This window comes from Anguilla rostrata, chromosome 1, assembly GCF_018555375.3.
Source record: "Anguilla rostrata isolate EN2019 chromosome 1, ASM1855537v3, whole genome shotgun sequence".
Lineage (NCBI taxonomy): Eukaryota > Metazoa > Chordata > Actinopteri > Anguilliformes > Anguillidae > Anguilla > Anguilla rostrata.
In genome coordinates, this window is record NC_057933.1 from 70366174 (window position 1) to 70393668 (window position 27495).

At 41.7% G+C, this 27495-nt stretch overlaps 2 protein-coding genes across 13 annotated transcripts in view; both read left to right on the plus strand.

Moving 5' to 3' along the window:
- The first annotated feature begins 1438 nt into the window (after nt 1-1438).
- Nucleotides 1439-23582, plus strand: kcnj14 (potassium inwardly rectifying channel subfamily J member 14). Of its 6 annotated transcripts, none has more exons than XM_064297206.1 (7): nt 1439-1658; nt 5549-5713; nt 12187-12310; nt 12725-15592; nt 16026-17540; nt 20284-20601; nt 20988-23582. In XM_064297206.1, exons 5-7 carry the CDS (start codon nt 16536-16538, stop codon nt 21204-21206), a joined length of 1542 nt encoding a protein of 513 aa, XP_064153276.1. In that variant the 5' UTR covers nt 1439-1658; nt 5549-5713; nt 12187-12310; nt 12725-15592; nt 16026-16535; the 3' UTR covers nt 21207-23582. The 6 variants fall into 6 exon arrangements, with proteins under 6 accessions (XP_064153276.1, XP_064153257.1, XP_064153249.1 ...); XM_064297187.1 differs by lacking the exon at nt 5549-5713 and having other exon boundaries at nt 12725-13085; nt 13962-15592; XM_064297179.1 differs by lacking the exon at nt 5549-5713 and having other exon boundaries at nt 16146-17540.
- Nucleotides 23583-25428: 1846 nt separating this feature from the next.
- myh14 (myosin, heavy chain 14, non-muscle) overlaps nt 25429-27495 on the plus strand; it is a 37937-nt gene continuing 35870 nt past the window's right edge. For 6 of the 7 annotated variants that reach the window (XM_064297231.1, XM_064297266.1, XM_064297240.1 and 3 more), the window contains exon 1: nt 25429-25609. The gene's annotated coding sequence lies outside the window, so the exon portion shown is untranslated. The remainder of the gene's footprint in view (nt 25610-27495) is intronic. The other variant, XM_064297277.1, reaches the window with a different exon arrangement.

Below are 27495 nucleotides of genomic sequence, written 5' to 3' on the forward strand. Positions count from 1 at the left end.
CTGGATTTATGGCTTCCTCCACAATCAAAACCAGTCTTCTTCTGTGTAGCCAGTAAGGTTGAGGAAACTGATGACTCTCTCAAATGTTGTGTCTTTTACACTGAACCATAAGGTGTGAGGAGATAATGACATTGTACTCATGTCTCTATGTAAGGTTCTTGTTCTACACTGTAGAACCTTTTCTACAGTATGCAGCTGTAAATTTGAAAAATATTTTGGTCAAAATTAAGCAGGTGTAATTTTAAAGTAAATATATTTTGCTGTAAACTATAATACAGTAATAGACCTGCCAAAGTTTTCCAGGCTTTGCTAACTTTGCTGTCCTTAAAATTTAGGTTATTTTAAACATTGGTCTTGTTTTCCATAGTTTTTGCCATCACACCAATCGATTATAGCCTACTTGCATGCCCTGTTTTGCATTGTAACCTACACTGAAGTATTGCAATAAGTAAAAAACAATAAAATATAAAAAGGCAAAGTTCTAATGTAATGTTTACATTTATTAGTGAAGCTTGATTTAAGACTAATAAAGACAACCAGGGAGGATTAACAAATTCAGTTGTGCATGTTCAAATGGTGTTCTACTTAATTTAAGCATCTTGTCTAAATATTGCCCTATACTGCCATCTTGTGGAAATGCTCTGGGGGGAAAGGGAATAGACTTGAACATGAAATTTTGATTCGACAGACTCCTCAGTCAAAAATAAATATTTTGTACAAAGGAATATTTCATGCAATATATATTTATATTAAAATATATATTTAAAATATTTAAAATGTGCTTAAGAGGAATGGGACAATAATAAACCATTGACTTGCTCACAGAGATTAGTTGGCATTGTCATGAATAGAAGTATCTGAAAGTTCATTAATTGAATTCGTGTATTTATTGTACATTAATTTTAATGTATTCTACTTGATCACCACACTCTGCTGGGAAAATGAGCAGGGATGTATTCTCTCTCTCTCTCTCTCTCTCTCTCTCTCTCTCTCGCTCTCTCGTTATGCCTGCAGAGAAAATTCCATTGATCAATTGCCTTCACATTTTAATGTATGTAAATGAAATGGGCGGACGAGCATTATTATCTTTATTAAATTAACTAAAATGCAAACAACGCGATCAAGTTGAATACAATAGTGCCTTTAATTTTATTAGAAGATGTTTTTATGTAGGCCGAATAAACCTAGTGCAAACTTCATTATAGCCTACTTCACTTTATTATTTGCTACTCCCTGCCAAACTTCGCGCGAGAAAAAATGTTTTTTTTTTTTTTTTTTTAACAACCCTTTTGACAGTCCAGATCTGACCAAATGTCCAACCAAGTTACTAACAAATGGTTCGTGGCTATAATAATTACGTTTTGATGTGATTATTATTGTAGACCGAGATGGGGAGGATAGAAATAGTGAGGTGAGGTGAGGGGAGGGGAGGACCGCAAGAGTAGACAGGAGGGACGCAGACCGTGAACGAGATTAGTATTCCTCTGTACAACCTATCAGAAGTGTAGCGAGGACGTCCCGTGGAGTTCCCGTTGTTTTGCCTGTATTTGATTATCACATAAACGTTATTCGCCGCAGAAAAGCCGTTGAGAGCACGGAACATACGAAAAACCCAGCCCCTTTCTGAACTGGACAAATGTAGGCTACAAAAAGCAGGGGTAAGTGTTTTTGCTGTATACAGAAAGTCCGTTTGACCTCCGTGAGAGGCTATTTCGCTGGGTGAAAGTTTCCTTGTTAACTCGCCCGTCGTTTCTTCTTTTCTGATATCTTAATTGCTTTCCTTGCAATGGCTGGATCTAATATTTGTAAAATGACTTAAATTAATAGTGCCTCGCCATTTGCCAAACAAATAACTGTTGTCATTATTATAAAGAGACATCTGACGTATTTCCCTAAAAGGTAGCCTAGCTCCAAACCATGACTGACGCATGGACATTTTCAGGAATAAAAAAATTACAAATATTATAAATTGTTTATTATATATAAACAAACATTTCTCAAAAACTGAGAAACATTATTATTAACAATATGGATTGTTGCTCGTACATGAGTATCTGTTTAGGCCCTGTTAAATTGGTTACACTTACTGTTTTAAATTACATGGTTTTGCAGAGCTACCTTACTGTATCTGTGTTATCCTGGTCGCAGACAAATGTAATTCAGGTTATATTTTAAATTGAAGGAAGTGTGACGTGTGTAATTGCACATTGCATCGGCGAGTGAGAGTGTGAAAGTCTGTGTTTTACATTATGTGGCTGTGTGATCCACTAAATGAAGCACCAGCTCTAAATATATTCTTAATTGCTACACTGTCAGGGCCAAACATAGGAGCCAGTGAAACCAGCTGCGACTCTCAATGTGTAAACAACTAGAACACTGCTTCGTATTGTTCACGTTAGACAATCAATGTGTTTTATTATTCATAACCTTTAGGAAAAAAATCACGTTTTCCAAAACCATGTGTTCGAAAACCACATGTGGAGAGTGCACATGTGAACTATAAACATAATCCCATTTATAAAATGACTGCGGAAAAAGGTAACCTGAGCGATTTCAAGTCACGTGTTTTGTTTTCACATGTGAAAATTGAACTACATTTAAAAAAATCTGTGACGTGAAAATATGAAGATTTTCAAACATATGTGCAAATATTTTTATGATTTATTATTGACATTGTTGTTGGTGTTGTCCTTGTCAAAATGATCATCTGCATCAATATAATCACCGCTACCATCAAATATCAGATAATTCAGGCTAATTCAAGTGGTTATTCAGGAATGGTTCTTAGGTTATTTGATTTTAAACAGACACTTCATGACATTGAAAACAAAAGTGAGGGGGTCAATAGTCAGGTGTGGCAGGGTGAGGGGTGGGGCATTGGCCCCCTTACACACATTAGTAATCACATATGCTAGGTTCAATATAATAGTCTCTGGCACTTTTTAAATTGAATTTATAAATTAATTTAATAATGAATTTAAACAGATTTTAATTTTTTTTTTTAAATGTTCAATATTTGTAATTAAATTCAGTGTCTGATGATTATTTAACCATGTACTTTCTGAATTTGATAATCAAAAAAGAACCACCACACAATTGGGATTATCTTTGAATTTCACTGGCCATAATGAATGCCATAATAACCATGGGAAAAGTGCCATCGTTCTGTAGCTTTGACACTTTACTGGAAAGAGGGCAAGAGGCAGGCAGACAGACGGACAGACAGACAGAGAAACAGTCCACATATGAGTAAAGACCAGTTTGGTGAGTTTTGGATTGAGAGAGCTTCATCTCACACGTTTCTGGATTCTGTGGCAGACAGAGAGAGGAAAAAAACAGCGAAGGAGAATAATGACGTGATGAGGTGACCGGAGATTTGTTGGTTATTATGATCCGGAATTTAATCTGAATTTGCTGAGTGAGACAGAGATAAAGGAAGGGGAGAATGTGATCGGCTGAAGGAGAGGTCCTTTCATAGGGAACACCAGCGCACAGTACTATAGACAAATAAAGCACAATACATTACTTGCCAGTAGCATGGTATATTAAAAGGGAAATATCCTAATACGGGTGGCCTATGGAGCGAACACAGACAGGTCTGCTGGCAGCACTCTGTGTTCCAGTGACGCTGTCATTGCGTGTGAAATACAATGGGGTCGAAGGGAGATCAAACACTGTGGATTACCAGTGCTTTCAGTGGCCATCAAACTATATACTCACCGGCTTATAACACACACCAAGAGATGACTCCAGGGAAAACATCTCAAGATCCTTTTAACAGCAAAGCCCATTTTCGCTTCTCAAATTAATTTGCCACAGGGGTCCTTTAAAAAAAAAAAAAAAAACAGACAAACGAAAAGTCATACCATAGAGCCACTGAAAGACGTTTCAAATTTCAAAAATCAGTCTGAAATTTGTAGCCAACTGGTCTACTAATGCTTGAGTGATTTACCCTGCACTTAAGATGAATGGTCAGACAAATACAATCCTGGACTGGCGTGTGTTGCTCTGCTGTTCACTGATCATTTCTTTCCTTTGGAGTTCTATGCTGATGTCACCTGTCTTTCAAAGCCAGTGTGATCTCATCTTGTATCCATGAGAGCCGTAGTTACACGCATCCAGGACTGTCCAGTATTTTTATACGTAACCCTTGCTAAAATACAAGGGGCCAGTCAGTTTTGTTATTGGTATTTGTAGCCAAACTGTAGTGTGAGTAAAGGTTGTCAGTCTTCCCCCATTGATTATAGCAGTTTCATTCTAACACTTATATTCCAGTTTTCATATCGCAGTTGTTTGCAGTCTACAGCCATTTGATATTATCAGTGCATGTCTGTTATAGCACATTCTGTTGTGAAGTAGAGATGGGAGTCATATTTGATACTGGGGTCTGCTTTCACTAACTATTTTCTGAAACAGTATTTCCAATACTTGTTACAATTTGCTGTTAAGTTTTATCAGCCTTAAACAGTAGTAAATCTTTCCCAGTGGGATCACATCAGTAATAATTCATTCTCGGTAAAATGAGCAACTAATTTTCATTTAATCTGGTGTACAGATGAAGTGCGTCATGTCTGGTAACTGTGAAAGCTTTATGGGATCTCGATTAAAGGAGCTTTAACGAGAAATTATATATTTTTGATGTTGTGTGAAATCTCTTGTCTGACTCATTAAACAATGCACCGGTATGCAGGAAAGTTGGAATGCATGGTGCTTAACCCAGAGAAATTGGTTATAATAATGAACAGTTAAAAAGCAAACACTATTTGGCCACTGCAGCCAGTATTATTGCTGAAAGCCCAAAATTCCTAAAGTTTTAATTGTATGAAAGTATTCAGGCTTGTACTGGCCACCAGGATGTCTACATGGTAAATGTCATCTCCATACGTCACATTGTACTTTTTAAATATAATAGAAAACTAATCAATGACAATAATCCATAACATTGTATGAGAGCTTTGAAGGCCTGTTAGGTTTTGAAGATGAGTGGTTGAATAGCTTGGTTTGTATCCAAGCACGTCTGTGGTAGGACAGCCATGCTATTAGTTGCAAAAATATTCTCTGTGATATTGAACAAGTCTGAACTAAATGAATTGACTGTTAGGCTAAGACACTGTACTTTTGGGCGTCATTTAAAATTAATTTGCGGCAATTGCCTGGAGATCAATAATTCAGTTTGGTCATGATTTAAATTACCATTTTACATCCTTCACTATATGGAATTCTAGGTGATGCTTTTATTATAGCTCCTCATAGTTAATCAATAGCTGAAAGAATACCAAATATGTCTTCAGCAGGATTTATGGGTGTCATGAATCTTTAAAGAGCCTGTCGGGATGGTGGCTAATGGTTAGTGTAGATAGGCCATTCATACTACAGGAGGGGAAATTTGCCAGAATAATATAAACCGGGAAATAAATAAATAATGTATTAGTCTAAAACATGACAGAATCTCAAAAATGAGACTATTTATGGTGACTCACATCACTATTTATGGTAACACATTTTTTATTTATTTAATTTTGGCAGGATTTCTTTGTTTTTTTGGCAGGATTAGGTTAAATCCTCTGCATGGTGCCGCCAGACAGGAAGTGCTGAATTGGCATGCTGAAAATGAAGCTGTACAACAATGACAGAGTGATGTTTGTTTCCGTCAGCCTTAGTGTTTATTTTGAAAGTAGTAAATAGGATCATGATGCATCGAATGATAACTAAGGTAAGACTATGCCTTGCACTGTACAAGTGAAACCATGTATCTTTAGAGTACACAAGTGTATACCCATAGACCGTATTTATGTTTCTGTATTTATCTGACTATTTTTATTACTCAAACTAAAACCACATTTGGGGGAAAAAAATCTGTCATCTGACTGTGGCAATGACAATATGTAACGCATAACCGGGGTGTAGTACCACATAGCTCTTGACTTTCTGAGATTGTACACACAAATAGTCATTTCAGAGTCCTGGTCTGGAGAGGGTGCAGCACTTTCAGTGTCTCTCCTGGGAAGCTTTCTGTCCACTGAAACGAAACCAGTGTCAGACGCCCCTGTTACTGACCCAATTAAGTTGTGAAAATGGGATAGCAATAAAGGGGGGCAGAGAAACTCATTTTGGGTAACTGCAAATTGTAAATTTAAGTAAGCAGTAAGCACAGTTCAAGCAATGAAGAACTCATATTTATTGGAATATGAAAGATATATATGGCTAGTATTTTATTGGATATTTCTTGGACGACGAATAAGTGAGTCTGAACATTTATTATTTACATTCTTTGTCCTGTTCCCTTGGTAATCAGTTCAGTTGCTTCATGCCTGGGGTTGACAACCATACCAATGGTGTTTGAATTTGGATAAAGTTTCTGTAGCTTTTAACAATTCATTTGAGGAGAATAGCAATTGTTTCACATTATGAGCGAGGGCAAAGGTGAATCATGACGTGCCAGCTATGTTAGATAGTTTTGTATTATTGTGAGCTATCAAGATATAAAGAATTAAAAGCAAATTAAAAGTTTAAAATCATGTGAATGTGGTCTCGGGAAAGATGTATATATTCTTTATTAGCAATTCATAATTCATGGTACATGAAAATTAATACCAGCTGGCAGCCAAATACATCTTGAGTAATGCATGTTGTAATTGGGTTTCAGTTTCACGTACGTGTATGGGCATCCATACAGTGCAGGCGCTCGTGAGAAAGGGGTGCTGCAAAATTAAAAGCAATCGCTTTTATCCTCCAAAGTAACTGGCCCATCTAACACACATATAAAGAGGTCAAACAGGAGGAAAGGAGACGAGAAACAGCGAGAGAGAGAGAGAGAGAGGGAGGGAGAGGGTGGGAGAGAGAAAGAAAAAGAGAGTTGATGTCGACACGCGATATTGACAAAGAGACTCATTTTCTGTCCTCGATTTCTGACGCCCATCTGGTCGATCAGCATATTGATTCCAGCATATGTAGGCTGTCACATTACAGCCAGGAATGGGACACCATGCAGCGCAGTAGTGCTCATTGTGCAGAAAGTTGGAAAATTTGCTATGAACCAAAAAAAAAAAAAAAAATTTATTATCAATATCTCTGAACTTGTTTATTTAGAGTTCTTTTATTTCCTAATAACTTATGCACACCAAAAAAGCTCATAATCTGAAACCCTTGAGTTTAATTAGGGAAGGACCTCTACATATATGTGCATTGTATATGACAAAGGAACTAGAGAAAAGGTCATAATTAATTTGCACATCTGTGTATCTCAAACGCATTAATTGAACTATGCATATTAATTATACCTATTTAAATTGCATACAGATTCATCTGCCACATTAAAGTTGAAACGGTCAGATTTTACAGTTAAGTATAGAGTTTTGAGTTGTATACTTTTGATGTAATAAAAAATTGTATTGATTCTGAGTTGAAAAGTGAGTTGAATTTCAGCTTGTTTCCCTTAGCAGCAAAATATGTTGAAGGAATGAATATTATATTATCTTTGAGAGTTTTGTAACAACAAGCAAAAGCTTGTGTTGATATTCACTGCCATCAGCTACACAAATAATGGGTCAGTGACTACTGGTCAACATACAAAAATTCTCACAGCTGTATTAGAAAAAGGATTAAAAATCAGAGAAATGATCCGTGTTATAATTCAGAATAGTTTTGCTGTTTAATGCTGCTGTGTTTCAGAATTCTAATTATATTGGGGTCTTCAGAACAAGTTGTAATTACTCATTAATATAAGGACAGTATGTGTCAAAACTATTTTTATGTGAGAATCAATGTAGAAGTTTACTCTATGTAGATCCTGAGCTTTGTGCTGACAATGGAATAATTATCTTAAAATGTATTATTTTTCTCTTGTATGCCATGCAAGTACAACATATGAGTCTGCTGCTAAATAGGTCGGTTGTGTGACATTACCTAAGAGTTGATTGGTACGCCAAATAGCTCTTTGAAATGTCATCTGACATCTAATCATGGTCAAACTGCGCTGATGCTTTTTTCTGCCCCGGGTCACGGATGATGTGATGTCATTGCTTAGGTGGGCGGGGCATTCTGCCCTTTGTGGCACTCGTCAATTCTGTCTGTGACAGAATGTTTAGTGACTCCTCTCAGGCAGGGGAACAGTAATATATGAAAATAGAGAGAGAGAGAGTGAGGGATAGAGAGAAAGAGAGAGAGTGCATGAAAGGGTGCACGAGAGATGGAGAGTTTATCCTGCGGCTTATAGAATGACATTGAAATCATATGCGCTGCGAACCTTAATCTGTCTACATAACGCCTTAATATGGATGGGAGCCTAATCTGGGATGGGAGGTTGTGAGGGGGGGGGGGGAATCAAAAGGAGAAGGAGACAGTGATAGAGGAATAGAGGCACAGGTAGAGAGGATCAAGAAGCAAACAGACTCAGTGAAAGTGCAGTGTGTGGAGTTTCATTAAATATTTGTGCACTGATTTACAACTAAGAAATTGATATGCAAGGACTCTTGTGTCTGAACGTCGGTGCATCCTCATTTGAGGACACTGCAGTGCTACATGCAGTTCCTGTATGTGAGGGGCTGCATCGTGTCAATGTAGTAGTGTGTGGAGCGGTGTCTGTAGGTCTGGGCTTGTGGCTGGAGGGCTTGAATGGTTTGGTCCATTCAGAGGCACTGACCATGGTTCAATGATGAAAAATGCTGGGAAACTACTCATCCATTCCCCCCAGAAAGCCTAAGACTAAACTCAACCTTCCAATTAGTTATACATACACCTGTGGATTATTTTCAAGGTTAATATCAATAAATCAACATTTACATTTTTCATATGAAATTCAAGTGTCTGTTAAACTTGAGACAGACATATCACCTACCTTTTTTTTCAAATGAAAGACTGCCGAACAAAGACAGAAAGCAAACACCTCAGAATTTCACAGATATCAGAGTTGTGTATGTGCACTTGTTTGGGTAATGGAAGCAACAGTATCTGTGAGGACCATTTACTGGATACAGAGAGACAAATTCAACTTGTTGTTCTGTTGTCCTAATCCTCAGATGCAATGTCAGGTTCATTCACAGTGAAATGTTCTATTTTAAATCAACTCGTACATTGTACATATGGTCCCCGTTTGACTCATACGTACTCTGATAGAGTTGAATCAACACTGGACATTTTACTGTGTTAATTTGAGTTTAATCTGTGACCTCAGTTCCTTAAGTTTAATAAGTCAAGCATTTCCTGAATCAACACATCAAGTCAGACCTGAAGAGTCAATCACAATGGATGTTAAAATGTAATTTTCCTTTAGCAAATAAATCACCTGAATTTGGCTTGCAGCCAGGTATGTGCAACATCCAGTTGGTGTGGATTGATTGAAAGGATTCAGGCATAGCAGAATGCTCAAAGTGAGTTTGGTTTCAGATACTTCACCTGTTAGTCTGTCCTGGATGTTGCTAACCATGAATGATTCCCTTATGTTTCCTGAGGGGTAGCTTCTGGATGAAATGTTATGAATGGACACTGCCTATTGACACAGGCATAGACGTAGGCCAACTGTCAGGCTTGCTCAGTGGTTGGCTCACGTGTAGAAGTAAAAGAAACAACAAATAAAACTGACCATTACCATTCACAATGTCGATAAGGGTGCCTATATATGGTACTTAAAATGATGTGTAATGCATATGCTGTACACTGACAGGGGCTCCATGTGATTGTAAATCCATGGCTTCTTATCATAACCAGACATTGTTGAGTTTCTGACAGGCAAGGGCTGCGGAGGTGTGAAATATCTGCCTCGCAAGTGGGTGGCACTCACCCAGACACCTCTACAGGGGGCTGCCAGGGGTATCAGACGCATGCAAAGGTTAATTATAGCAGGTGCGTCTGTCACTCCTCAGTGATAAGGTCTTAATTTTCAGGCTGCACTGTGTCATCAGTCCACCCAGTCATCTGGAACGCAATCGAGACCCTCACCACCTAGGAGAACCCTGCATTTCAAATTAAGAGCCCTTGCTGTCTAAAAGAAGTATGCTTTTCTAAATGACGGCCCTCACGGTCTAAAAGAACTCTACTTTTCAAAATAGCAATCCTTCATTGAGAGAGAGGGAGAGGGAGAGAGCCAAAGGTAGCCTATTATTACAAACTCCCAGCCATCTGTATGTGTTTCGCACAGTGCGAAATCCTGCATGAAATGTGTGTCTCACCACCTGACTCATCCCATGGCTCTGCTAAGTTGTGTAATTGCTGTTCATTTTTCTAGAGTTGTTACTTGGCAGCATGTGGTGTGAAGAAACATGGTAACCTCTCTAAACACCGTCTAGCGCCATTCAACCTGAGCAGATATAATCCGTCTGAATGCCGAGGACACTGATACGGTGGAGTGCGCTTGCATTCCTGGAGTTCTGTTGCCTAAGCAGACTAACACCTCGTCACAGTTCAGGAGCCACCGTAAATATGAACATGCTTCATGGTGGGAACACTATGTCGGATACAGAGCCAGAGAAGAGGCCTTTGCCCTTCTGTAGAAGCAGCAATCGCATCTATACTCTATAGGCTTTAATTTCCCATTCTGAATTAATTATGGTGTGTTCTATGCTAGGCTATGTTTTTGCCACTGTACGATGAGAAAAAAAGACTGACAATATAATTCTTAGTTAATATATTTAAAAATGAATGAAAAGCGAAATGCAGGTTTAATGTTGTTGAGTGAAAGGGCACTGTTGTGGGTCATCTGTGTATCTGATCGATTGGCTTTGTTAATTAGCCTGACACCGACGGTGAAGAGGTTCACATTCTGGCTGTGAGGAGGTGAGAGTGAGACATCAGGGGCAGGCAGGCCAGCGTCAGCCTGCCCCAACCCTCCATCCCTCAGTCACAGGAGCCCAGCCCAGTCTGGGTACCCAGCAGGGGGCCACTGCGGGACCGAGGCTGGGCTTGTAACCCAGGGTCCGCTGGTTTGACTCCCAGGCTTTACCTGAGTGGCCTTTATTGTTTCAGAGAAATATCCAGTTGAATAATGATGTTGGTTAAAAACCTGATAACCTATCTAAGTGCCCGGGACGCAGGTGTTTGCCGTTCTAAAACAGAGGTGGGCAAGGAGGGCGGTATCTATTCCTGATTATCGTGCCAACTTCTGGCCTTAATTACTTAATTAGCCCTAACATTTAACAACTGACATTTACACCTGATTTACATCTGACATTTTGGCTACGCTTCTTGGAAGCGCGCGAACGACAGCCGAAGACTGCTCTTGTGTCCCTGTGTGAAACGTCTTGCTGTGAACCGGCGTCAGCGCGTTAGGGGTTTATCGTTAGCCTCCGGCAGCGGAGGAGAGTGGCGCTGCCCTGGTGCCGTGGCAGGTACCCGGGCTCTCCTGCACGCCCGTGCTGCCCCTGCTCCCCGCAAGACTTATGTAAAGACCTGAGAGGATTACTGGGGCTGTGAGCACGGATGTAATCCGGAGCATTCTGCCACCAATACGGGACATTCCCTCCTCATCTCCAGCACAATCATCTCTCCGGCCCCCCTACCAGCTGCCTGCCCCCCCCCCCCCCCCCCCCCCTTCACTCTCCTTTATTTATCTTTCATCTCTCTCTCTCTCTCTCTCTGCCCATCAGTTGTCAGGCTGCTTGTTTTCCTCTCATACTCATTACCCTCCTTTCTGTCTTTTCTGCCGCACATTCACTACCTTTTAGATACCTACCGCTGGTATTAGCTCATTAGCTTATTAGCTTAATTCCATTTAATATCATGCAGGCAATATACATTCTAAAGGTATCTGATGACAGTCCTACTGCAGTCAATTCCATTTTTTTTAAAGCACAGTAGAGCCTGTTGTTTTATGGTGTAGTTCTGTTGTTAAGGCACAGCTTTGTGATGTTTGGGCTGGCATAGGGTCTGCACACTCATTTGTCATTCATTTGTCGGTGTGGTATTGAGTCCTCTCCAGGGCTGTGATGGTGCTTTCTGCTCTGTTTCTCTCAGTGCAGCGTGCTAAAGCTCCACTGTGATTGGGTGACCCAGTCAGGTGACCCAATTTAGTTTAGCGTCTCTGCATCTCTCATAGCTTTTACAATACATTACATGACATTAAGTCACACTCATTTAGCAGACGGCCTTCTCCAGTGCTACGTACAGTATGTAGTTACAATCTGAAATGTTAGCGTGTCATGCCACTGTGTCTAGTCAGCTGATGCCTGTTCCCTGGGGCTATGTTTTGTGTAGCAGGCCTAACTTCCCTCTGGACCCACAGCACAGATGCCCCTCTAGCTGAATCCCAGGAGTAATCCACCACTTCCCTTTCTCCATGAAGCGGAGAATCCATCAACCCTGTCAGGCTGAGGACAAGGTCAGCCCCCCTCCCCCCTATTCTCTAAATCTTAACACTGCAATACAAACTAACCTAGTTCCAAGTCAACAAATAGGCATCACAGTTGAATGTCTGAATGTGGTTGAATTTATTGTTCTATACAATAGGTTGCTTTGTTTTGTTTAGCATTTCTTAAAAGAATGTTCATCTTTGTGTTGGGTTCATTAAGAGGTAATGGAAGAATAAAAGCCATTGTAAAAAAGCAGGTTTGAGCTTGGATTATTAGGTTCTAGTTCATCTTTACTACCGCATTGAAAACATCAAGACAAAAAATTTCATTGCATCATATCGCACCTGTTTTAAAAGATGCTTTGTGTTCTTGCTACATATGTTTGATTTCATGATTGTCTTTTCATTTTTGTACCATTGTACTTGCGTTTATTCTGCTTTCAGGGCCAAGAGAAGGGAAGAAGGAAGCGCTGATGGTTGAAAGATGTGATAAAAGTTGGAAAAGCAAAACTGGAAGACAAAGGAAAGAAGGATCTGATCTCCTGCTGCATTGTTTCTTTTCATAATGAGGGAGATGGGGATTAGAGCTAGGCTATATGAGGCCCTATGTCACTGCACAGTGATGAGGGGACCCTGAAACTCCTCTCTCTGTTAAATTTCTTTCACTTTTTTCTCATTTGCGGATATCCTGAACCTGTGCCCTGCTGAACAGTCAGTGTATTCCTAGTGGGGGAAAGTTTTCAGACGTTTCTGCTACTGCCCAGCAGCACTGAAATTCAGAAAGCCTTGAGAATGGATATCAAAGGTAAAATAGTTATACTTATATTGTGACCCATCAACCTACCTTTTTTCTGTGTTGCATGCTTTGATTTTTTTTCTACACTGCCTTTCACAGAAGCAAATTTCCTGTTTCTTCTCACACACCTACTGCTTCCAATTGACAATTCAGCTACTTTTTTTTTGGTTAAAAAAAAATTGGAAATATTACATTGTTGCACAGGTAGAGCCTATAGTCCTGTCCTGGTTCAGACCTGTGATCTTTACCTCAGCCACTGGTGCATGCAACATACCCTTTATGCACACCCATTGCGCTACCCTTTATATCTTGACTTGGCCATCTCAGCCCTGAACCTTTAGCGTTGCACTTTGTTGCATGTTTTTTACTTGGAAGTGCTGGTTCCTGTGTCCCTTCTCAACGCGTTTCAGCCTGAGAGAGGCTTAGTAATGTGGGCCAACAGAAAGGAATAAATAAAGTGCGTTCTCTTTGAAGACTTCTAAAGTCAACCACATTGGGAACCGATAAGGATTCATCTCTGCTCATCCAGCAGCCCTTGAGCCAAAGCACACCCTTGTTTGACTCTTGATTTGACCTGCTGGAGAGGGCATCTGCAGGTTTTCCAGCCTTTTGTTAACCTTATCCATTCTAAGCTCAACCAGCTCCGCTGAACTGAATTGTTCCCTTGTATCAAGGAATGTACTGATCGTAATTAGTTGTTCTCTATGCAGGTGTTGATCAGTGAAAAAGACAGCACCTTTGAAAAGCACTTTCTCCTAGGAAACTGGCAAACTCCAGAAAATGCTATTCCTTCACTCATAGCTGTGACCTGAATCTCTCCTTTGTGCTCTCTCTCTCTCTCTCTCTTTTTCTCTGCCTCTATTTCTCTTCAATTTTTCACTTAAGCTTACACAATAACCAACAAAAACTATTGACCTACAGTTAGGAGAGAGTTGGAGGTACCACCGACCAGCAGATTCAACATTTGGGACTAGTAAGCTAGCATGTCACACGGAGAACTGGACAGACCCTCAACAATGGAAGAAGAAGAAACCTGAGAGAAGGACCCTGGAACTGTGAAAAGCCTGACTGAAGGTCCAGACAATGGAAAGAAAACAAGGAGTTAAGAGAGGGTGAAATACGAATCAAATTCTGGTGCCTATCAAACGTTTTTTTCTCCAAAATGCTAATACCTGCACTTATGAACTACGCAATTGGCTGTAACTAAAAGACTCTGATGCAATTTTGTCAGGTATATTGGAATGCTTTTTCAGTGTTATTCAGTGTGTATTCTGTGTTTTAGAAAAACCTCAATTTGGATTCACCACTTTAAGGGTTTACCACTTTGTATCAATTAGTCCATCCAAATATGTGCCCTTGTACCTGATATTTTGTGTGGTATTAGAGGAGTATTCACACACCGTATTTCCACTATATGCATTTGCCAGGACAGGAGTGCTGTCCAAATTTTTGTCATCATCCATTCTGAAGTGTAAATATAGAATGAATGTACAACGCTGTTACATGCAGTTTTAAATGTGCAGTGTCCCTAAGGGAGAATAACAATAACACTGCTTTTGAGAATGAGGTAGTAATGTGCAAAAAACAATCCACATTTTATGATGACACAAATGTCTAAAATTGAAAGTAATTTTTGGCCTTCGCTATTATATTGTCTGTCATACTTGTTTTCTGCCGCAATAAGAACAGAATTGTTTGGGATAAAGAAACAGTGTAGCCTCAGGAAAACCCCTTCAACCAAAGTTTTGTGAATTCTCATTTCCCCTGGAATTCTGTTTTATTTCCTATGTAGGTGAATGTAGAGAGCTAAGGAGGACACTTTTGGAATACTTCACAGGTTTGACTGTAAACAAATTGCTGAGAAATGCTTTTGTTATTTTTTTGACTGATTGCTCTCATCTGGCGTTGTGTCTGCTGTTGGTTGTTCAGGGTCAACTTGTACTAACTCCTACGGTACATTTTCCATTACAAAACAAAGGCCTGTGAAGAAGTTGGACAACTGTGGAGGATGAAAGATGAGTATTTGAGTCTGTGTATTTTCTGTGTAGAAAGCATGCTGACCTCTCCTTTTTTGCTGCATGGGAATATACTGTCGATTCATGTGTCTCCTGAAGAAAACCCTTTCCTGGATTTGGTCATTTACTGATCACTGAATCTCTCCCAGTGCCTGCCTCAGTCTGAGGAGAGTTCTTTTCCCAGAATTCCTTTACTGTATCTCCTGTGTTCAGCTCCTCTGACCAAACCCAATTTCTGGAAGCTTCCCTTTGCTAACCCCTGTCCCGACGCCACAACCAGCCATAGCACATGCCAAACTCAAACCCCTGAAAGCTTCCAGCCCGGCATGTATTCTCGATTTACCTCTGAAACCCGCTCCCTCTCATGAGTCTTGCCAAGACTGAAGTCCTCTTTCAACAACGGCACAACAGTGCTCCCCTGGCCCTGGTGAATTACGTACCAGACTGGGACGCCCTGCTGACAGGACACTGTCCATCGGCAGGCCGACAGTGTGGAGTCAGGTGGGGAAACCCTTACTTAATAGACTTCCAGTGAAGTATTACCTTTCAGTATAGCTTTGGAAAACAGTGCTGGGGGTCTCTTAAGTACAAGAACCTTCAAGTATAAGATCTTTAACTTCTACAGACTGAGGAGTTTTTAAGTTGTTTATCACACAAATTAACTGTAGGATGGAATTTTCTGCCATTTGGCAGATAAAATTATTTGTTCTGTAGAACTGGAATTCTGAATCACATATTTTGATATTAACATGGTATATTAGTAAGACATAGACATATAGTACGAAGTAAGTTAAACATATTCAAATGCACAGTGCTTTGCACATCACATTGAGTGTGAAGTGTGAAAGAGGAAGTTGACTTCATTATGTCAATACTATGCTGGCAGACTCTGCAAGGATATACTGTTTTTCTATCTGTTTTTTTTTTTTTGTAGGTCTCTGTGCACATAAAGGCTTTCTGACCTACAGATGTATTTGTTGGATTCAAAAATTTTGCACATTTTTTTTTTAAACAATTAGGACTTGGACTTATGTATGACTCATTCTTCATCCAGGTGGATACAAGTTGCACTTTCAAAGAGCGTGGCTGGGATAGAGCTGCAACCTGCTTCTTTCCAACTGAAGCGACTCGATCAATAATCTGCAAAATCTTTGCTGACCGGATACTGATTGTCTTTATGGATTTTCTGCTGTCTTGAAATGAAGGATTGAACTTTACACTGACATGGCAGCACGTAGAAAATCGATATCAGAATTATTTTAACTCAGAAACCCTTATTTATAGATCCCATATTACTAACATCCTTTTAGTTAGATATATGGGACTGACTTCAAGTTGAAATATAGGATAGACCCTTCACGAGCACGAATATAGGAAGCACAGCATATATTGTTACCAGTGTAACGCACTGCACACAGTTTCTTTGGCGCTCAGTACCACACGAATGGGCTCTCTCGTCATGGGAGCGGCGCGCGTGAAGAGACGCTTCAGCGCAGTGGTCGACGGGCCTGTGGAGGAAGAGGAAGTCATGAAGCTGGCCCAAAGCGCGGCCGAAACCGCCGGGGCGGGGGGCGGGCCCGGCAGTCCGGCGACGCCCGGCAGCCCGCTCCCGATGCCGAACGGCAAAGCGATCGCCGTGCAGGGGAACGGCAGTGGGAACGGTGGAGGGGGACCGGGAGCGTCAGGAGCTGGAGGGGAAGGGGGCAGAGGAGGACGCCCGGGGCTAAGGGGATTGGGGGGAACGAGGGGCAGCCGCTCCTCCCCTGACGCGGACGCGGACTCCGCCCCCGCTTCCCCCTCCCCCTCCAGCCGCCGCCGGCGCCGGCCCCGCAGCCGCTTTGTGGGCAAGGACGGACGCTGCAACGTCGCCTTCGTCAACATGAGCGAGAGGAGCCAGCGCTACCTCACAGACCTCTTCACCACCTGCGTGGACATCCGCTGGCGCTGGATGTTTGTGGTCTTCTCCCTCTCCTTCCTCCTCTCCTGGCTGCTCTTCGGCTTCACCTTCTGGCTCATTGCCTCCGTCCACGGGGACTTCTCCGCCTCCTCGGGTTCCGCCCCCCCCGCGGAAGGGGCCGGGGCGGAGCCAGGGGGGCAGCGGGCGGAGGAGCCCTGCTTCCTGCAGGTGAACAGCTTCATGGCGGCCTTCCTGCTCTCCCTGGAGACGCAGACCTCCATCGGCTACGGCTTCCGCAGCGTGACCGAGGCGTGCCCCCTGGCGGTGCTGGCGGTCGTGTTGCAGTGCATCGTGGGCTGCATCATTGACGCCTTCATCATCGGGGCGGTCATGGCCAAGATCGCCAAGCCCAAGAAGCGCAACGAGACGCTGGTGTTCTCGGACGCGGCGGTGGTGGCCCTGCGCGACGGCAAGCTCTGCATGATGTGGCGGGTGGGCAACCTGCGGAGGAGCCACCTGGTGGAGGCTCACGTGCGCGCCCAGCTGCTCAAGGTGAGGGACGCGCAGGTGCCCGTGCGCGGGGTTTCACCCCTAAAGGGGCCCGCCGGTAATAAACATGCACAGCAGAGCTTCACATGAACAGCACCGGCGCACATTACGAGTTACAAGTGATACTTTTTTACTAGTGACATTTTAACTTCAAGAATTTATGGCCCCAAGAGAGAGAGGTAAAAGGATATTAATTGTTTAATTTAAAAAAATAATGATAGTAATTTGAATGAGGCTCACATTGTCACAGGTTGAACTCCGTTAAATCTAAAATCCCCATCAATGTGCTCAATGGTCCATTCAACAAAGTCAAACTGGAGAATCTTGCCTACTGAGTTTATCTATCATACATTCATAATTTTCTGCCTTGTACACTACATGCTGCACATGCAAGCACTGGTGCTGGTGTCTGAATGTGTATAACGGTGCATTGCAATTTCTATGAAAAGTTATGTAACTGAAGACGAATCAATCCTCTCAGAATGATTCATTTCAGCTTTAGCCGCTGCATCAAACATCGTAGAATCACAGCCTTCCTCGCTGCAGCTGCCAGAGGTGGAAGGGAGGAGTGCTCACTGTGTCCACTTCAGAGGATTCCCTTATCACACTCTCACTATGATGACCAAAACATGACCGTGACCAAAACAAGCACGGGGACTAACAGCAATAAAAATTATTTTAGTTCATTATGATTTCTTCTTGACTCTGTTTAATAGTTCTAAATCTGATGGTTCACTTTGGGACTTGGTGAGTTTAACATATAGATATATAAATAAAGGTATAAATAATATAAATTTAAGAAATAAAAATAATAGGAAGTGTGAAAGAAAGGTATTGACAGCAACCTGGACATATAAATGTAAAATTAAAAAGACAGCACTGAGAGAGGTAGAGACACAGGAAGAATGGAGAGATAGAGATGGTGAGAGAGAGAGAGAGAGAGAGAGAGAGAGAGACATCTGGCCTGCAGCCTGTGTTTAATAACATTGTGTTTTGTTCTCTGGGGTTTATAAGATTTGCAGAGGGATTAATTTTACCAGGATTCTTTTAACTCGAAACTATTACCCATTGTCGTGTTGCCATGGCTTCTGCATGTGGTCAGTTTTTATGTGTGTGTGTGTGTGGTAGAGGTTTGTATGTCTGTATCTTCCCAAGGTTGTATCTATATTTTCATGTTTCTGTGTGAGTATCATAAAGATATGCCTTTTGTTCAACATGTGTGTGTGTGTGTGTATGTGTTTTTGTATGTGTGTGTGAGTGTGTGTATTTCTGTATGCGGACAGGTTTGTGTTGTTTTATGTGTACAGCGTGTATGTGCATGTGTGTAAGTCAGACGTCTGTCAGTATGCAGTATTTTGGCTGCCGTGCTCTGTTATTTCATGTTGATTTTGGTGCCGCTGTGTCACTATGGATACTTCAGTGCTGAGGTTGCGGACGTTGTTTATATTCATGCCTGTAAGCTGCCTGCTGAGCCTATTTACATTGTCTGTATACAGCGTATAAGACTTAAACACAAGCAGACAGATCTTTATGGAGATTACGCCAAACTGCAACTGACCATACCTTCTGTGTGTGGCATTTACATAAGCGTGATGCTCAGTCCTCATATGTAGTATAATTCACATAGTAAAACATGGGCCAGTTTCACAGACACAGATTAGGTTTAGTCCTGGACTAAAATGAGTTTTGTATGGAGAATCTCCATTCAAAATTTAATTTAGTCTAGGCTCAGTCTCTGTGTCTGTGAAACTGGCTCTGCATGTTGTAAGTGTAAATGTATATTTACACCTTTAAATACCGTATTCCGTACTTATTTGATACATGTGCAGCAGTACTAATAGTATATCATATATAAATAGATATAGGATGACATCATCCCATCTTTATTGGTCACTTTCACACCTAGGTCAAGGTTTACACATGTTTGGAACCTTGCTGACATTTGATAGAAACATACAGTAACTGCACCAGAACAGTCAACCCAAGGCCACTTTGAAAGGGGGTCGTCTTGGGCAATTTAAAGCTGAGCTCAGTGCATTTGTGACTTTGGCCCACTGGAAAGTCATGTGAAAAGAAAGCAAACCAATTTCAGTTGGAAATGAACAAATCGCAAATGGCGCCAAACTGTGGTAGGTCTCTGACATGAAACTTCTGCAGCCTGTTCTCCAGATGTTGCTCGGGAACTGTTTCCAAGGATACTGTCTTCCACGGAGGCATAGATCTCTTGGGCTTTGGTTTCCAATGCAATTAAACCAAATAGCACATATGAAATGCATGACCGTGGCACATACAGTAGAGTGACTGTGTTCTCCATCGTAACATTCTCCAAAGATTGTCGGCCGCGAGTGAACGGCCAGCCAAGCCAAATCCTGCTGTGTGAAAGCAGTAGAGAACCTGTCTGCATGTTCGAGCAAGTGGGCTAACCAAACAAATGAGATTCCTTTTGCAAATTGGTTCAGGTTTGACTTGGTTCAGACTTTATATTGTCTCAGAGTTTCTCTGGTGTTACTTTCGGTTAATGCAGTAAGATAGCATCAACTATTCGTCATATTTCTTATGACGAAATTATTCCATTGTTCTACGATGACACATAAATTCTACACATTTTATTATTTTTGATCTATAAGTTGGACCTGTGGAGATGTGCAGTGGCCTGGACCAGGTTGGGGCTGTGGGCTGGGTTGCAGGTATCTCCACAGCAGGCCGCACTAACCCAACCGCTGGTCTCCCTCCGGTCTCTCCCCAGCCCAGGGTGACCCCGGAGGGTGAGTACCTGCCCCTGGACAACGTGGACATCAACGTGGGCTTCGACACGGGCACGGACCGCATCTTCCTGGTGTCGCCCGTCACCATCGTGCACGAGATCGACGAGGAGAGCCCGTTCTTCGAGATGGACCGGCGCGCGCTGGAGGGCGACTCGGAGCTGGAGGTGGTGGTCATCCTGGAGGGGATGGTGGAGGCCACTGCCATGACCACGCAGTGCCGCAGCTCCTACCTGGCCTCGGAGATCCTGTGGGGCCACCGCTTTGAGCCGGTCCTCTTCGAGAAGAAGAACTGCTACCAGGTGGGGAGGGGTCAGGGGGGAGGGGGGTTGTGGGGTGCAGTGGAGAGACGGCCTCAGTGCAATGAACACTATCTATTTATGGGCAGAGTCGAGAAAGAGCGCAAGAGAATCCCACACAGCAGCAGAACGCATCCAAATGTGTTTCATTAGTGCAAAATTCCACACTTTCCTGATCACAGTGAGAAAAAAGCCTGTGATATTTAGACAGAGGAGTTACTACGGTAACAGTAAGCAGAAAAGGAGTACAAATACTGGGTTAAACCGTTTACTCAATTCTCAAATAGTGAGAATTGTATTCAATCAGAGTTGATGTTACACTGACTGTTTTCCTCTGAGCTGCCAGTGAACTGGTTTCAGACGCTCCACTGTCCCTCTCTGCCGCGCAGGTGGACTACTCCTTCTTCCATCGCACGTACGAGATTCCCAGCACCCCCTCCTGCAGCGCCAAGGAGCTGGCGGAGCGCAAGTACATCCTGGGGTCGCGCTCCTCCTTCTGCTACGAGAACGAAGTCGCGCTGCAGCTCTCCTCCCCCGGCGACCAGTCCGTCGCCCCGTCCCCCCGCAGCGACCCCCACGCCGAGCTCGCTCACCCCCACGCGCAGTGAGGGAGCGGGGGCTCCGGGGGGAGAGGGCAGGCGAGAGAGGGAGGGAAAGGCAGGGAAGGAGAGGGGAAGGCAGGGAGATGTAGGTCAGAGAGCGGTGAGTGAAGAGCAAGAGCAGTGATTGAGGAAGGGAGAAACGGGGACATGAGACGAGGGAGTTAGAGGAAAGCGAGGAGGAGGAGGAGGAGGTTTGAACAGGTAAAGTATCAGGAGAGTATTTATTGCTAAACATTGAGATTTATAACCAAACATAGGGAAAAGAGGAAAATGGGATATGTAATGGAAAGTGGAAAATAAATGGAACGATAGTCAGGGAGAGATGGGAAGAAATAGTTGGTGCTAAAGGGACAAATAAAGTGAATGGGGGAAGAAGAGGGGGGCTGCAGCATTGAAAACCAGCTAGCTGATTGGGCCTGGCGATCTTACAATATTCATACAAGCACATTTGCCATTTTTCTGTACCAGCTTGTCAGTTCTTTACTGTGGCTCCAGTACGTATCTGACAGACATACAACAGCACCCTCATGTGGCCAGAATAAGTAACAATGTGCTCTGTTGCTTTTGTATTATTTTCACTGACTGTTTATGAACTGTTTGGAGCATTTAGAGAGTTTTTCCATTTGACTATAGATACAGTATTAATCACCCACATGCTTATGGAACTGTGTTAGGATGAGAATAAATATTTTTTGCCACAAAAACATTGATTAGAAAAGTATTTATTGCTAGTTATGTTACTTTCAAAGGGTGAGAAATAATGATAAATTATTCTGTTGAGTCTATAAATGAATGTTAGATTACATGCTGGAGTTACTGCCGAACAGATGAATAAAGCAAAGAAGCTACTTAAAATGTGCAGCAATTTTAAGTAGTTGCACAAGACATGTTGATAATTTTGTATTATCTTTGTTCTGAAACTTTATTTTCTATTAATTTTATTTCAGGAGAACATGGTGTGTTGTATAGAAACTGTAAGGGTATAGCTGAATCCTGAACCCTGTATGAAAATTAGATATGGCTGTTTATTATGTTGCTTAGGTTGCTAGCTTACAGCCATTTATGTTTTACGTCTTCAGAAAAGATGAAGACAGAAAAGACTGTGATGTGCGCAGTCGGACTTCTGGAAAACGCACAGTCTCTCTCTCTCTTGCTGCTTCTGCATTTTGGACTCATCGAGTTGCAGCTGGATGGGCTGTGCCCTGGCCAGCAGTCAGAGTCAAGCATGAGACTGTACACCCATCCGACCGCCTAACCGCTGCTGATAACGTTCAGTCTGGGTTCTTTAGTTTTGCAGTATGATGACTGCAGCCAGTGTTAATATTGCGGTTGTGTTCTTGACCTCTTTGTCTTTTGTTGGCTTTTTGAAACTCGAGCACAATCAAACTCTGGCGAACAAGGTTCACTTTCGTTTTGTTTTTTTTGACACTGGAATAGTCAGCCATTGTTGTTGCTGGTGCCTGAAAAGTTAATCGTTTGGGAATCGCTACTTTTCTGTTTCATTGTTCTGTTGACAAATAATTTTTCATTGTGTTTATTGCATTTTATCAATTCTTTGACTGTTTTGACAGTGTGTGCTACTTCTGTACACAACTGAGATGCAAATAGTTCCAGTATGTTTGCATGAAATCAGCACAATATCTTGTATTGCTATGTATTCTATCAGATAACGTTTCCGTAAATGTTAGTCACTACTAACAGCACACTTAGTAACTCATACTTGATATATGACTTTGTGAAGGTAGTTGTTGAGTGGTGGTCTTTGCAGATACACTTAAACATAGCCCTGTACTGATTTGAACACTGTAACAGAACTAATATCATTGTTAACTCACTGGGGGGAAAGCTGAAAGGGAACACTGAAAATATATACGAGAAGCATCGTATATTACATAGCACTTAACATGATTATTTCCATAAGTTATGTTTCAATTTGTATCGTTTTATTAATCTATTGTTATTGTGTGTTGCCTGATTTCCCCTATCAGTCTCCTTGACTTTGACTTCCTGTTTATGTTACTGGTATCTAATTGTGTCTTTTCCTGTTTGATTCCAGTTAGAATGTAACTTGAATCCTTACCACATGCACAATGAAACTTGGCATTAGTTATTACAAATAAAACCCAAAGAAATCCATTTCCTTGACATTTCTTGTTTTATGGCGTATTAGATTTCACGCTAACATCTTGGATGGTCGGTCTGTCTGAATTTGAGGGGAGCCATATTTGACTGTTTGCTCTCCTTTTTTTTAGGTCTCTTCTTCATGTGTTCTTGAAATTATTTCATGTTAATGTCCTGACTGTGTAAGGAAGAATGCTCTTTGAAATTTCACATCCACTGAGTAAAAGCACAAAGAACAAATAAAACTTGTTTGATTGATTACGTGTGTTTATTTTAGCGTTCTTTTCTCTCCTTCCACACAAAGTTTGGCCCAAAAACACTACGGGTGTTCTTAAATCCCTTTGTTCCTGGGTTTGTGTTTAGTTTTCAATAGCATATTTCAGGAATATGAATTTATGGTGGCATAACAGTTTAACGAATTTGTTGCATTAATAATAAATCGAACTTTGATTTGTTAGTGAAGGTGAAAGACAAAAAGCAAAGTCAAAGAGCTGAAAATATTATGTTTTGTGTGTATGTTACATACACGCTTTCTGTCACCACAGGTGCTGTTTATTGGCTGACAGCAAAGTGAAAGGAGAGAGTGCTATGGGGGGGGGGGGGGTTTGCTGATGGGAGCCTGAACCAGACGTTGCCACATACCTTTTCCAGGTGCAACGTGGTAAGACCGGTTCACGAAGAGGGAGACACACAGTGCAAACCAGCACGTCTGAGACTCCCAATGTGTCTGAGACTCCCACTGTGTAAGATTCCTAGCATGTCTGAGACTCCCAGGGTGTCTGAGACTCCCCAGTGTGTCTGACAGTGAGATTGCCACCTAGCCTGGGAGGAGCCCAGGTTGTTGCAGTTGCAGGGGAACTAAGGAGACTGAGTCAGCTCTTGCTGTAAAGGGCCTTTGATTTTGCTTGATTAAATCCAGCGGCACAGTCAAATAAAGCCAAACCTCTAAAGCAGATCCTAGTGAACCACTGGTTCTACTGGTTTTTATTGTTGTGCAGTGCATGATTTATTAATTAAAGCATTTACTTACACATTTAACTCCTGTTGAACCGGTTGCTGATTGCAAGGTGGAAAAAATACCAGTAGAGCCCACGGCTCTCCTAGTCCAGACTTGGGAACCTGCCTGAAAGTGTAAGTGAACACGTAAAAAGCTTTGTTGGGCAACCAGTTTTAGATGAGGTCACACTCTCTATTTCAAAAAAAAATCCCCATATTTATTTATTTTCCTGAGATGGCAAGATGGAGACATACAGTTACACCTAAGGAAGTTGGCGTAGAATTGCTGTAGAATGCTGCTTGTGTCTTTCCTGAGACAGGGTGTCCTATGTTTTTCTATGATTGTGATGCAACCATTTCAAACATGCTTTCAAACAGTTTGAAAATGATCTTTGTGTGTAAGTAAAGTGTGTTATATTTTATTTTTTAGCACAGCCTACCAGAGTTTTTTCTCTGATCTGCTTTGAAACTACTTGAAGCTGAACTAATGGCCTAATCTTCCAGCTAACTGTTGAAGAAAGACAACTTAATTGTATGCTTCCCATTAAGGCTCACCATCATTTTTATTATTACCTATTATCATCATAATGAACTGATTTAGCAGCCCTCGAAACCTTCTTGTAGGCGTCGTCACGAGACTTCGACAGGGGTACCTCAGGACTTGGTATAGCGTTAGCAGAGGATCTGGAACGGCTCGCTATTTAATTGCAGAACTCCTTCTAGTGCGGCAGACAGTAGCTATAGATTCTGTAATCAACAAAGAGCGCACAAATCAATTGCCCACCGCGAAGATTATGCATATACACCTGTTCCTCTTATTTGTTTGGCCACACGTCGTGTCGATCATTGCAAACGTCTCCTGATTCCACAGTTCTATTGGTCACTCTTTGTGAACATAATCTAAAGTTGCTTGCCATTCGACGCTGTGGTAAAGAGTGCCAGTAAGAGGGCGGGCCGTTATAGCCTCTTTAGTGGGTGTGTATATGACAGAAATCTTTCTTTCTATTGGTAAACATCTTCTAAAAGGCGGGATGTATTGCATTGTCTCAATGAGTATTGGTCAATACGACGAAAGGATGTTCTCTCCATAGAAGTCTGAGGGTTGCCATTACTTTACTGTCTGTGCTTTATTCTCAGTGTGTATGTGTGCGGCACCGCCTGAACAGTGTAGTGATAAAAGCCGCATTTGCAGTATATATCTTGCAGTTCATATCGAACGGAAAGACGGGAAAACACCCTGTTTCGTCTTCTAACGTCGCACCCTGCTCCTGTTTTCCGCAAATAATTTAAAGGTGAGAGGTTTTGTGGCTGTTTTCTGTTTTTTAGTCTTGAATACGTTCGGCTTATTTCCACGGTCGGTATCGTATTTCATTGGGTTAGCTCGCTAGCTACGTTAGTCTAAATGCGGTGGCATAAAGCCGAAATGATACCGAATACGGGAGAGACGTTCAACAGCACTAGGTACTAGAAAACGCACCTACCTTAAGATTAAGTAGAATCTTGTTTTCCATTGACTAGGCTACATTAATTTGAATATATGTCTGATTATAAGATGTTGCCATCTCGTTACCTAGCCTAATTTCATCATCATCACCAGCATAATCATCATTAGGCTGACTTTTTAGACATAACATGAGATTTTTATATTTTCGTGGAAAAGAAAAAAACGTCTGAATCGATTATTATTACTATTATTATTATTATTATTATTATTATTATTATTAGTATAACAACACACTGGAGCTCATTACCTACCACGAAAATCATTACGTCGTCAGAATAGTAGACTACAGCAAATATTCTGTCAGACGGTCCGTCTGTCAGTAATAATTCATATCTTAACGCTGTAGGTGTGGTTACGGTCCTTTGTGGGAATCTATTGTAGGTCGTTTATAATGAGAGTAGCTCTCGCTACAGTTCTCATGGGCGGTAGTGGACGCACGAAGAATACGGCAAGACCTACAGTAGCGCTCGGGTTGGTTACAATGTGACCGCTGCACCCACTTTAACCCCTCGCTGTCATATCTGTTCTGCTTTCATCCTCAACCAAAGCGTGCAGAGACGATTCCGATCCCTGCAGCAACATCGGCGTTCACAAACTTGCTCGCACAAACTGCAGCGCGACAGTGTTAGAATGTGTTGCCATGGAAAAGGATGAAATCCAAATTGGGAGGTGTTGCCTCAGTATGTATTCGTTAAGTAGTTAGACCTACATGTAGTACAGCACAATTTCAGAGGCACGAATAAGACTTTGTTTTTACTGTAAATACTAAACACTTCGAACAGCTGATTAAAGTGTATACGAACAGAGATTATCCTTTTTATAATTGGTTGTTTGCTTTTAAACGACCTAGTATTGCTGTCTGTCTGAAATTATTTGGCTGCCGATGATTTTTAAAGTACACATGCCGCCTTTAAGTTAAATGTGCTATGGCCAAAATATTTCTACATAACACCGGATGTGGACCTATGAAGTCAGTCATGCATACCTTGAAAAACAAAGCACTCGTACTTGCCGTAGTGAGTATTTGTGTGGTATTCTCTCGTTGGAATGACTCAACACCCTTTGTAACAATGGAGGTGAATTAGTGTTACTGCAGGAATTCAACGCAGCACGCCAAATGGAAAGGAATGGTAAGAATTAGGGTGGATTCCATACCTTCATTGTATTGCCACTTTGAAACTGAACCTGTGACTTTTTTTTATCTTCTGTTTCTCATCATTCGGATCGTTTCTGGTATTGATTGTAAGTAGACCATACAATGCTTTGTAACGTATAGCGTTTAGATTGATTGATTGATTGATTGATAGACAGACAGACAGACAGACAGACAGACAGACAGATAGATAGACAGAACAACTGTGTAGCTAATCCAGCAATGGGAAATTTTCTGTCTTATATACAGTATCATAAAGTAGAGATGTAGTTCACTGAGTAATTGTAATGGCTGTCATTTTGTTCAGTAGGTTTCATGGTATGGGGTGGCCATTCACTGTCAACTTCATTTTGAGTAAATTCAGTGATCATTATTTATTTTATTTTTTTAAGTAGTCTGCCTCTCTCCCTGCCCTGTGAGGTCTGTCGTTGGCTCTTACTTCGACTGTCAGTGTAGCGAACCGTCAAGGAAGCCAATGCATCATCCTGGACCCATCCCCCCTCAGTCTCACTGAGCGCCTC

Bases quoted from the DNA above. Each gene is read 5' to 3' on its own strand.
- kcnj14 (XM_064297206.1), top strand. From the start codon at position 16,536: ATGGGCTCTCTCGTCATGGGAGCGGCGCGCGTGAAGAGACGCTTCAGC. The intron at 17,541-20,283 runs GTGAGGGACGCG...GTCTCTCCCCAG, and splicing joins TGCGCGCCCAGCTGCTCAAG to CCCAGGGTGACCCCGGAGGG. The intron at 20,602-20,987 runs GTGGGGAGGGGT...TCTGCCGCGCAG, and splicing joins AGAAGAAGAACTGCTACCAG to GTGGACTACTCCTTCTTCCA.